The 12,375-nt window shown below is 40.7% G+C and overlaps 1 protein-coding gene across 1 annotated transcript in view; it reads left to right on the plus strand.

The window, feature by feature from the left end:
- LOC143266784 (X-linked retinitis pigmentosa GTPase regulator-interacting protein 1-like) overlaps positions 1-12,375 on the plus strand; it is a 41,597-nt gene that overhangs the window by 20,754 nt on the left and 8,468 nt on the right. Inside the window, exons 7-9 of the mRNA XM_076544038.1 lie at positions 971-1,076; positions 4,394-4,417; positions 7,224-7,370. Of these exons, the coding sequence (XP_076400153.1) occupies positions 971-1,076; positions 4,394-4,417; positions 7,224-7,370 (277 nt within the window). The remainder of the gene's footprint in view (positions 1-970; positions 1,077-4,393; positions 4,418-7,223; positions 7,371-12,375) is intronic.

The following is a 12,375-nucleotide window of genomic DNA, read 5'->3' on the forward strand; positions in this document are numbered from 1 at the left end:
CAGAGTGAGCCTAAATCCTTCCTAATATCTTTTAAACTTTTTTTCATTTTCGTATGTATGTATGTATGTATGTATGTATGTATGTATGTATTTTTGAGACAGGGTTTTACTACATAGCTCTGGCTGCCCTGGAACTCACTCTGTAAATGAGGCTGGCCTTGAACTCAGTTATCTGCCTGCCTCTGCCTCCCAAGCATTGGGATTAAAAGTGTGTGCTATCAAATAATTTTTTGTTTTTGTTTTTGTTTTTGTTTTGTTTTTCGAGACAGGGTTTCTTTGTGTAGTCCTGGCTGTCCTAGAATATTCTCTGTAGACTAAGCTGGCCTTGAACTCAGAGATCTGCCTGCCTCTGCTTCCTGAGTTCCAGAGTGCTAGGATTAAAGGTATACATCACCATGCCCAGCTAAGTCATTTTTTTAATAAGGGCCAACTTGGGCTATATAGTGAGATGTTGTCTCAAAAATATAAATTAAATCAAATAGCCAGAAACATTATCCCCTAGGTTTGGAAATAATAATAGCCTTCCTTTGCCTCTATATTTATGTTTCTAAGGAAATAAGGCGTATATTTAGTTGAACTCTGTAAGATTTCTGAGAAAATGTGAGAACCATAATTTAAAAAAATAGTTACTATGTTTTCTTATAACTCAAGGCTTAAGATTAGTGGTCCTCAGATCTTAACTGTCATAATTACAAACAGGAGGGGGGGGGCTGGAGAGATGGCTCAGAGGTTAGGAATGCTGACTTCTCCCTCTTCCAGAGGTTCTGACTTCAATTCCCAGCAACCACATGGTGGCTCACAACCATCTATAATGAGACTGGTGCCCTCTTCTGGCCTGCAGGCAGAACACTGGATACATAAAAAGTAAATCTTAAAAACAAACCAGGAGGAAGGATATTTTGCAGACTGTTTCTACTTCTGATGTGTTTAGTGCCTTCTATTTTACAGTTTAGTGCCTTCTATTTTACAGAGCCTCCATTAAGGAGAACGTGGAGCTGATTCGACTTAAAAAGCTCTTATATGAAAAGAATGCCTCACTGGCTGCCACAGAAGCCCAGTTAACACAAGTTCAAGAGGTGAGTTCTATAATTAGCCGTGCTTTTTAGAGAGGGAAAAGCCGATTCGTTCTTGCATGAAGCCCTAGGTTCAATCCCTAGGACTGCACAAAGGGGAGGGGGTGTTACTTAGAACAAAACAGCACAAAAACTAGCTGGGCTGTGGGGAAGGGTGCCTTTAATCCCAGCACTCGGGAGGCAGAGGCAGGTGGGTCTCTGTGAGTTTGAGACCAGCCTGGTCTACAGAGTGAGTTCCAGGACAGCCAAGGCTACACAGAGAAACCCTGTCTTGAAAAACAAAACAAAACAAATAAAAACCCCACAAAAAAAACCCCAAGAACAAAAACCAAACAAACAAACAAACAAAAACCCAAAACAAGAACCTGTTCCTCTGCTTCCTTCTTTCCCTGTCCTTTTCCTGTCCTTCCTCCACTTTGTTCCCACCCCCCTCTTTGTAATGGGCCCTTATTCTGTAACATAGGCCAACTGAAACTCACTATGTACCTCAGGCTAGCCTCAAACGTGCACACTCCTTTCTACCTACCCTCCCACCCCATGCTGGGATGTCCAGTGTGTCCACCACACTCAGATGATTTTTCTGTCTTGCATATGTGAGATCATAATTCAAAGACACTAAGTTACTTGTCTAAGGTCATATAATTTACAAGTGGTATTCAGAGCCAAGCCTTGCCAGTCTATTGTTTTCTCATGATTTCTCTGTTACAGAAAAGACTCAGGCTCTTGCCTGGTAAGATGGAGTTTGGCAGGGTTAACTTGTGTCAGGGTTCAGGTCCCAACCAAAGGGATCAGAATGTAATTTTATAATCATCATAGGGGAGGGCGAGAGACAAGCCTTTGGTGAGCACTTTCTGTCTGCTGAAGACTCAGTCCTAGATGCTTATAGCATGTGCCCTCTTAATATGACATAACTGATGTAGGAAACACAGCTGTGAGGAAATTACACCCCAAAGGAGACAAGTAACTGGATCGAGGTATAAAAAGAGTAAGAGGCAGAATAGGATTTGGTTCAGGCTAGTAGCATGGCTTCCCCCAATACCGGGTTATTAACTACATCGAGAATGATGGGACTGTGATGTCAAGGTCTAAGTGAGACCTCAGCATCATTCCTTTATGGAGCCAGTGTGTACAGAGCATTAGAGCTGTGCAAAGCCCTGAGAAATAAAGATGACACTGGCAGCATTCACTGGCAGCCTTGTTTCTTTCCAACCCATGGTGCTTGCCTGGTTGTTTTCTGACTTAAACTAAAGACCACAGTGAGGAGTAACACAGCTCGAGTCTCCAAGGCCGTTCCAGGAATGAGAGTGCAGCAAGGTCATAGAACAACTCTAGATGAGGTAGGGGAGGTACCAAGAAAGGAAGTGATTGGGTATCAAAAAAGGAAGTGGCCGGTGTAAAGAGAAAAGGCTTCGTAAATTGGGACTGGATAGACTGCTCAGTGGTTAGGAGCACTGGCTGCTCTTCTAGAGGGCCTTGGTTTAATTCCCAGCACCCACACGGTGGCTCACAGCCATAGGTAACTCCAGCTCCAGGGGATCCAGCTCCCTCTTCCGGCCTCTGCAAGTACCAGGCATGCAGTGGTGCACAGATGCACAAGCCGGCAAAGCACACCCCCCCCCACACACACACAGTAGAAATTAAAGTTTAAAAACATTCTAAAAAGGATTCATAAAGGAATCTGTTCATGAACTAAATTCAGAAATATCAGAAGAGTATCGTGCAGCACCAAGTGTTCCAGAGAAGGGAAGAGTTTCTAGGGAGGTGAATGTAGACACACTCAAGGTCTAGGTCCCAGAGCCTGTCTGTCAGAGATTTAGGCTTCAGCACATAGATAATGAGCAGCTGGAGACGGTTTTGAACAAACCGGTCATAAGATCAGCTTCTTCCCTCCAAAAGATCTCATAGCCTTTGAAAAGCATGAGATTTGAAATAAATTTAGTACATAAAGAATACCTTTAGGAAAATGGTTGCAAAGTACCAATAGTTACTAGTTACAGGTGGTAGGAATGGATGTAGATGATGTAGGAGACTTTTTATGTTATCCTGAAATCTTCAAGGTCTCAAGAATTGCAGTATCTCAAGATGATCATCAACAACATAGCAAGTCTGTGGCCAGCCTGGACCATGTGAGATCCGGTCTCAAAAAACAAAACAAAGACTAAACAAACCAACTAAAACCAGGAAAAGGGGCTGAAGACATGGCTCAGAGTTTAAAACAGCTTCTTGTTCTTGCAGAGGATCCAGGTTTGATTCCTAGCATTCACATAGAGGCTCTCAACAGTCTCTATCTAACTCCAGGTTCAGGGGATTTGATATCCTCTTCTGACTTCTGCAGGAACCAGGCACATATGTGGTGCACATACATACATGCAGGCAAAACACACATACACATAAAGTAACTAAATTTAAAAAGAAAATTTTGGGGCTCGAGAGATGGCCCAGTGGTTAAGAGGATTGGCTGCTCTTCCCAAAGGACTCAAGTTCAATTCTCAGTAACCACATGGCAGCTCAGAACTATCTGTAACTCCAGTTCCAGAGGATCTGACACCCTCACAAAGAGATACATGCATGCAAAGCCCTAATGTACTGCTTTAGGTGAGTAGATGGTGGTGGCGTTAGTCTCTGAGGTTGGGTCTTCCTGCATTCAGCCCTAAGACATGGCTGCTCTGCTGAGTCGTGTATCTCCCCCCACTTTAAGATTTATTTATAAATTTACTATGTATACAATGTTTTGCCTGCATGCATGCCTGGATGCCAGAAGAGGGCACCAGATCTCATTACACATGGTTGTGAGCCACCATGTGGTTGCTGGGAATTGAACTGGAGTCCGTTGGTAGAGCAGCCAATATTTTTAACCTCTGAGCCATCTCTCCAGCCCCACTTCTCTCTTTTTGAAATAAGGGCTGGAGAGATGGCTCAGAGGTTAAGAGCATTGACTGCTCTTCCAGAGGTCCTGAGTTCAATTCCCAGCAACCACATGGTGGCTCACAACCATCTGTAATGAGATCTGGTGCCCTCTTCTGGCCTGCAGACATACATGCAGACAGAACATTGTATACATAATAAATAAGTCTCGGAAAAAAAAAAAAAGAAAAGAAAAAAAAAATGAAATAAGGTCTCACTGTGTAGCCTTGGCTGGCTTGGAACTTGCTCTGTAGACCAGACCAGACTCAAACTCATAGAGATCTGCCTGCCCCTACCTTCCAAGTGCTAGGTAGCATGGGCTACCACATCCAACTATATTTATCTTAGAGAGATGTCAAATATGTTGTGAAATTGGTGCATTGGTGAAATAATACTTACTTACTTATTTCTTCCAGGCATATGAAGACTTGCTCCAGAAGGTAATTTTTTTTTTTTTTGCTGTTTTTTAAGACAGGATTTACAGTAGTACTTTTTCGTTAGGACCCCCAGCCCGCAAATAACGAACTGGGGACTTCTTATTAATTTCAAAAGCTCAGATAATTTATTATTTTTAAACTATTTATTTTTTTTATGACTGTATGTACCCATTTTCTTTTCTTCAGCATCTAAGCACATTTTTAAGCATACTATATCTGTTTAGAGATCTTCTTGGTTTGGACCTGACTCTATTGCAAACCTGCAGCTTTCTCTAATCACGTGAGAGAAATCTTAAACTGTTTGGCTAGGCCCTTTGTGACTTTGGCTTATGGCACTGGCATCTGGCTCCGCCCCCTTTGGGTCCTCCTAACTGACCATCCCAGCTGCACCTAACTGACCCAGCTCTGGGAAGCTGCTGTGCCCTCGCTGTGGCAGATGTTTGTACCTAGTCTCCTGCTGCAGAGTAGCGCATCAGCTGCTCCTAGCAGGGCCTCTTAAACGAGACCATCCTCTTGAACAAACCTTGCCTCTGTGTGCTGTGAGCAATGGGCTCTGTGTATGTGCCCCACATTGGGTGCCAAATGTAGTTGGATTTTTCCTTGGGCTGCTGGCTTGCAAATAATGATGCCAAGACTTCTTATTAATCCTGAAAGCTCTACTTAGCTTAGGTTTGTTCCTAACCACCTCTCTCTCTCTCTGTGTGTGTCTCTCTGTCTCTGTCTCTCTCTCTCGGTTTTTTGAGCCAGGATTTCTCTGTGTAACAGCCCTAGTTGTTCTGAAACTAGCTCTGTAGACCAGGGGGCCCTCAAATTCACAGAGATCTGCCTGCCTCTGCCTCCCGAGTGCTAGGATTAAATGTGTGTATCACCATGCCTGCCTAACTACTTCTTATAACTTAAATCAACTTATATTTTTTTAATCTACATTTTTCCAGGAGGCTTGTTACCTCATCTCCATACTGTCCATTTTGCTTCCTGTTGTTTTAAAAATATTAAGTGGCGCTGGTTACTGTGCAGAGAGGTCATGAGGCACAAGCCACAACAAAACCCAGTATCAGAGCTTTATTAGGAGGAGGGGAATGGACAAAAGAACCAGGCCTGGGGAAGAAGCACATGTAGAGAGGAGAGAGAGAGAGAGAGAGAGAGAGAGAGAGAGAGAGAGAGAGAAGAGGAGAAAGATTGGAACATATTTTTAATTTTTACCTGAGATAAGCTTTATCAGAGATAGATTATTTTAAGGCAGCTGTTTCCTTTATTAGTTTAGCATCCAAAAGATACAGGTGATCAATTGTTAAGAGCATTTAACAGTAATAGATGGTTATATTAAAGTCTGTTTTTGCAGAGCGCAGACATTTTTGGGTCTGGGGGGTGTAAATACCTTTTAACTGTTACCACCTGGGTATCTATGGTGATCGTGTAACAATTAGCTGAGTAGTTAATTAGAAGAGGGAACGAGGAAGAGAAAAGCTTGTGGGGTGAGACCTCATTCTTCTGGAATTAGGGACAAGGCAGAGAGCAGGGCCCTGTCTGTGTCCCTGTGCATGAGGAGGAGAAGCACTGCTGACCGGTCTGGAGTGAGGCACATGGAGGGAGCAATGGAATGAAAGCTCCTACCTTAGCTGGAAAATCTTTTCCCATTAAGTAACCCTGAGAGTACAATTAAATCTGATGAGGTGGGTAAGGCTGTCCTCCCTAACCCGACAATGGGGAAATGAGGAGAGGTGGGACCCCAAAACTCCCTTAGGACTGATTAAGTGGCTTAGTGTCCAACAGGAAGGAAACAGAACACCACTGCTGCATCCTGGGTTCCTTGTGAGCCTATGGGAAGCCTAGGAGGTCTTAGTTTGATGTCCCCGTGCCACTGTGTGCATGACCACAGTCATGGACAGTCAGCTGACCAGTTATCTCTCTAGGTGGCACTTTGCACAAGCCTCAGTTGATGGCCTGGCAGGGCACACACTAGCCTGCCTGGCCTTCTAAAACAGGGACCCGGAAGCCCTTATGCAGCTGCTCAGATAGTGTGAGCCAGCATTTGGCAATTCTGTTCATGGGCTTTCTCATCTCTCCCATGGTGCATCTTAAACGCCACAGCTGAAACTTCTGCCTGTGGGGTCAGGACCTTGCTCTCCAGATCCTCCAGTTTTAGCCCAGATGTCAGGGAGCTCTGGGAGACAAGAGACGGATTTTATTCCGTGTCTTGAATTTTTTTTTTTTTGATAGTCCATGTCTGTCTGGTGACTCTGCCTTTCTTCTTCCCAGAGTCCTCTCTGTCCCTGGAAGTCCCACTTAACCTCTTCCTGATTTGCTATTGGTCATTCAGCTCTTTATTAAACCAATCAGAAGGTGCTTTGGCAAAGACACATCTTCACAGTATAAACAAATATTCTCCAACAAGAATCTCTATATATAGCCCTGATTATCCTGAAACTCACTATGTAGACCAGGCTGGCCTCAAATTCACAGAGATCCCTTTGCCTCTGCCTCCTGAGTGCTGGGATTAAAGGTGTGCGTCTTCACTCCTTGCATCAAAAGGTACTTCTTTTTTTTTTTTTTTTTTTTGAGACAGTGTATGGTTCCTTTGTGTAACAGCTCTGACTGTCCTGGAACTCACTTTGTAGACCAGACTGGCCTCGAACTCATGCCTCTGCCTCCCAAGTACTGGGATTAAAGGGGTGTGCCACCACTTCCTGGCTTGTGGGGGCCATTCTTATCCAAACTACCACATGGTCATTCTTTGAGTTGCTGCTGTCTGGAGACCATTCCTGTTGAGTCATGTGATTGTTTCTAGAGGGATTCCCTTTGTCTGCAGAATCAAGGAATACTGAATGCAACCCATGATGCCTTCCTCAGTCAAGTGAATGAGCTCAAGGCTGAGCTATCAGAGGAGAGCAAGAAGGCCATGAGCTTGAAGACCCAACTGGAAGATGTGTCTATCTTGCAGATAACTCTGAAGGAGGTAAATAATAATAGTGAAGAGATGTCATCAAATGTGCCATATTCCAGGGTCGGGAGCAGCTCAGTTATAGAGTACTTTGTAGATGTAACCAACCGTCTTATTAAATAAGAAACACAGAAACAATGTAAAAGAGAAAGCCGAGAGGTCAGAGCTCAGAGCTAAAATCTCACCCTTCCTCCTGCTGTCCCAGCTTCACGAAAAGAGACCTACCTCCTGTCGGTTCGTTTTTTTTAAAGTATGTTGTTCTGCCTTCTCATTGGTTGTAAACCCAAACACATGACTGCCTCGTCACTGTCTGAATGTACAGCCCCCTAGGTCTTAAAGGCATATGTCTCCAATGCTGGCTGTATCCCTGAACACACAGAGATCTTATGGGATTAAAGGCGTGTGCCACCACCGCCACACTCTTGCTATGGCTCTAATAGCTCTGACCCTGAACACACAGATATCTATGGGATTAAAGGCGTGTGCCACCACCGCCACACTCTTGCTATGGCTCTAATAGCTCTGACCCCCAGACAACTTTATTTATTAACATACAATCAAATTAATATTTCAGTACAAATCAAAATAATATTTCAATACAATTAGATTACCACCACATTTCCCCTTTTCTATTTTAATAAAAAGAAAAAAAGCAAAAGGTTATGACTAACAAAAGAAAAACTATATACAAAAGTACAATAACTATATACAATATATACAAGTAATAAATACCTAAACAGGTATTTGACGAATCAGAGAAAATAATTCCATTATCTATCCTATTTTGATAATTCCAAGATGTATCTAATGTACTTTCTATCCTAATTAATTTTCAACTATAACTAACTAATCTTCAACCATAACTAACTAATCTTCAACTCCCTCAGAGACCCAAGAAGGAAATAATATTAGCTAACAAAAATAAAAACAGGAAGTGCATGCAAGCAACTTCCAAAAAATTTTGTGAGTTAACAGAAACAGCCAGCTGCCTGGGCAGTCACCTGAGGTTTCTCCGCAGTGTTGGGGCATCATCTTCAGCCTATAGGCTTAGTGTATCTGACAGACTCATTTGTGAAGTAGGATGTACACAAGGTCAACAGTTCAACCTCACATTGGGTGAGAGCAGTCCACGTACCAGAAACACCTGAATTCTACTAGTGTCCTGTCATGATTCAGGATTTTAAATTCTGGAAATTGTTGACAGTTTTTTAATTCAGCTGTCCATTCTTCTTGGCTATGTATATATGGCTTCATCTCAGCATCCCCTTCTTCTCCACATCCCTCTATTAAATGCCAGTCTACTTTTGAGAGGCATGAGCTTTCAGCTGCTGTTCCATTGTACAACAGAATCCATCGGCCCTCTGCCTGTTAAGCTGCCTTCGAAGAAAAGGGCACCGTACCTTTTCCGGATGTGAAGGCCACTTCAGGGATGGGGCCATATTGTCCTGGCCTCAGAAGATGCCTTTTGATAAAGCCATAACCACACTTGTTTTGGCAAGAATCAGTAGTCCCTTGTTTCGTGATCTGTCTGTCCATTTTGTCCTGTTGATTCGAGGATACTTTGTTGTCCAGTGGCTAACTTTTGCCAGAATGAAAGTTGACTCCATATGCAGTTTCTTCAATGCCCATATTTTCTCTAAAGTAGATTGGTACTGCCAGGAGCCGACATGTCTCAAAAAAGAAAAATTTTCTAAGTTATTAAAACATTTTAAATGCCATATTCTGTAGATCTCTGAAGGGTTTGAAGATGACCTGTCTAAAACATCTCTGCTCAATTTTTAAAACATATCTAATATGACTACAAGTTCTATGATAATGTCTAACTACTAGCTTTCATTTCTTTATATCCTAATAGTTGATAATAATAACATTCAAGGATCAGAAATTTGCATTACATTGTTAAATGGATGGAATAAATACAATTAGAAATATACATATAGCATTTTCTAACAATATCAGTTTCAAATTTGTGTACAATATAAAACAATTCAATCCAATGTAAAGTATTTAAAACTAGTAATTGTCTTTCTCTTTTCTTTCTTTTTTTTTTTTCTTTCTTTCTCTTTTTTTTTTTTTTTTTTAAACAAGAACCTTAAATCTAATCTCCTTTGCTTAGCCTTTTTCCTAACCCTTGACAATAACTTGTAACCAACCCCCCTAAATACTAAAAATTATCCCAGACCCAAAACCCATTAAAAAGACCAAAAAACCACCCGCCCCACACCACCTCTTTGGGAATGTGGGCGTCGTATTCTTAAAATTGCTTCCTGCTGGGTATGGGCGAAGTTTTCTTTATCCTGAAAGAAAAATTTTAGGTTAATTGTCAAATTCTAGGAGAGGTAACTATATCCTTCATTATCCAGTCTGTGTATAATGCCAAAGTTGAGGGTTTATCTCAAGTCCTTATTCAAGTAGTCTTTGAGACTGGATCATCTCAGCTAGTCATCTCAAATTTGCTCTGAGCACCTTGTAGTTCAAAGCTGATCTATGAATGATGTTTGTCAGCTTAATGATATTATTATTGTCCACGTGGAATTGTTGTTGTTGTGGGGCCCCATCTTCTTTCTGGAGACTTCAGTTGATGTTAGGCCTGGCCATGATTTCCTGCAGAAAACTGATAAGAGACTCGAACACAAAAACATATATATGCAGCTAGCCTTTTTTCTAGAATTAGTTAGTACTCTATGTGACCATTCATATCTTAACAAAGTTTAAAATGTATATATATATATATATTAATCTTGTAAATTTTGATATAAAATTTATACTTTGAGAACAATTTAAAGAATCAGAATAGAATCAAAGAGTTGAGATTAGTAATAGAATAGTCCCTTAATTAATTTTGCTTTTGTCCTGTACCATAGCAGAAATGGCTCTTATTCTGGCATGATACAGGGAGTTTGCATTTTCCTTTTAACAACATGCTTGATTTTAAAGAAGGAGAGAGCCATTCTCCAACTCCAAAGTCAGCTTTAAATTTTAATTGAACTGGGACTGTTAGAAGACCAATAGTGTTAAATCTTTAGAGAAAAGCAGAAACAAACATTTAGGAAGACATAAAATTTTTTTAGATAATATATACCCATACACCATTTCACTCTGTTTCTTGGGATAGATGATTTGTCCCTTTTCTTCAGTTGTCTCATTTGTCCAGTGTTCTTCAGATTCCTTAACCTTCATTCTCCTAAAAGACAAAAACAAAAACCTTTCCCCAAGACTAATTTTGGGGATGTTCCTTTTTGGCAAGTTATTATCTGATGAAATGAAAAGGCATGTGTTATTGATACAAGTTAGTTTAAATTGGATGTTCATGCTGGTTGATGAACTATCACCTCCTCTAATTAAGAGGTCTCTCTTGTTCAAATCGAACCTTTATCAATTTTGATGGTACCCACAGCTTATCTTCTCCTGTAGAAACAAAAGCAAAACCACGTCCCCAATGTAATACATACCCTGGTTTCCATTCTGAGGTCAGCACATCCTTAAAGTATATAGGCTGATTTAATTCTGTAGTTTTTTCTATTATCCAATGTCTCTCTGCAGCTGTTGTTCCTTTCTCATTGGCATTCAGAAAATTCAAAGTTAGAAGAGCATTATGCAGTCTATTTCTGGGGGTTTTTGTTACCCATTTCTGTTTATTTAGCATATCCTTTAGAGTTCTGTTTGATCTTTCTATAACTGCTTGACCTGTAGGATTATGTGGTATGCCTGTAATATGCTTTATATTGTAATAAGCAAAAAACTGTTTCATTTTAACAGAGACATATGATGGAGCATTGTCAGTTTTGATTTGTGCAGGTATACCCATGATGGCCATAACTTCTAGCAAATGAGTGATTACAGAATCAGCTTTTTCAGAACTCAAAGCAGTTGCCCATTGAAATCCTGAATAAGTATCGATAGTGTGGTGTACATATTTCAATTTTCCAAATTCTGCAAAGTGAAACACGTCCATCTGCCAGATTTCATTTCTCTGAGTACCCTTTGGGTTACATCCTGCTGGTAATGGCGTCTGATTGTAGAAGGAACAAGTAGGACATTTCTTTATTATTTCTTTGGCTTGTTGCCAGGTTATGGAAAAATCCTTTTTTAAACCTTTACTATTAACGTGATGTTTTTTATGAAATTCTGAGGCCTCCAGCACATTTCCTATCAATAATTTATCAATCTCTTCATTGCCTTGTGCTAGAGGGCCTGGCAGACCAGTATGGGATCGAATGTGAGTTATATATAAAGGATGATTCCTTTTCCTGATTGTATCTTGTAATTGAATAAATAGTGAAGTTAATTCTGAAGCATCAGGGATAAATTCTGCAGTCTCAATATGTAACACCACTCTTTCAGCATACTGAGAGTCAGTTACTATGTTGAGAGGTTCTGAAAAATCCATTAATACCAACAGAATAGCATACAATTCTGATTTTTGAACTGAATTATACGGACTTTGAACCACTTTACTTAAATTTTCTGATTTGTAACCTGCCTTTCCTTCTTTGTTGGCATCTGTATAAAATGTACGAACTCCAGATATGGGTTTTTGCCGTACAATTCGAGGCAAGATCCAATCAGCTCTCTTTATAAGATCAATTCTATTGCTTTTGGGATATTTGCTGTTAATTTCTCCCAAAAAATTACTGCAAGCTCTTTGCCAAGGTTCACTTTCTGTCCATAATTTTTCAATGTCCTCCTTAGTTAATGGTACGACAATTTCTGCTGGGTCTATGCCTGCTAATTGACGAAGTCTCAGTTTTCCTTTGTAAATCAAGTCAGAGATTTTTTCCACATAAGTTTTTAATTTTTTATTTGGTTTATTTGGTAAAAATATCCATTCCAATATAATATCTTCCCTCTGCATTAATATTCCAGTAGGAGAACGCCTAGAAGGTAAGATAACCAAAATGCAATCCAGCTTTGGATCAATACGATTCACGTGTCCTTCATGCACTTTCTTTTCTACCAAGGCTAATTCTTTCTCAGCTTCAGGTGATAATTCTCTTGGACTATTTAAGTCCTTGTCACC

Source organism: Peromyscus maniculatus, chromosome 9 (genome assembly GCF_049852395.1).
Source record: "Peromyscus maniculatus bairdii isolate BWxNUB_F1_BW_parent chromosome 9, HU_Pman_BW_mat_3.1, whole genome shotgun sequence".
Classification (NCBI taxonomy): domain Eukaryota; kingdom Metazoa; phylum Chordata; class Mammalia; order Rodentia; family Cricetidae; genus Peromyscus; species Peromyscus maniculatus.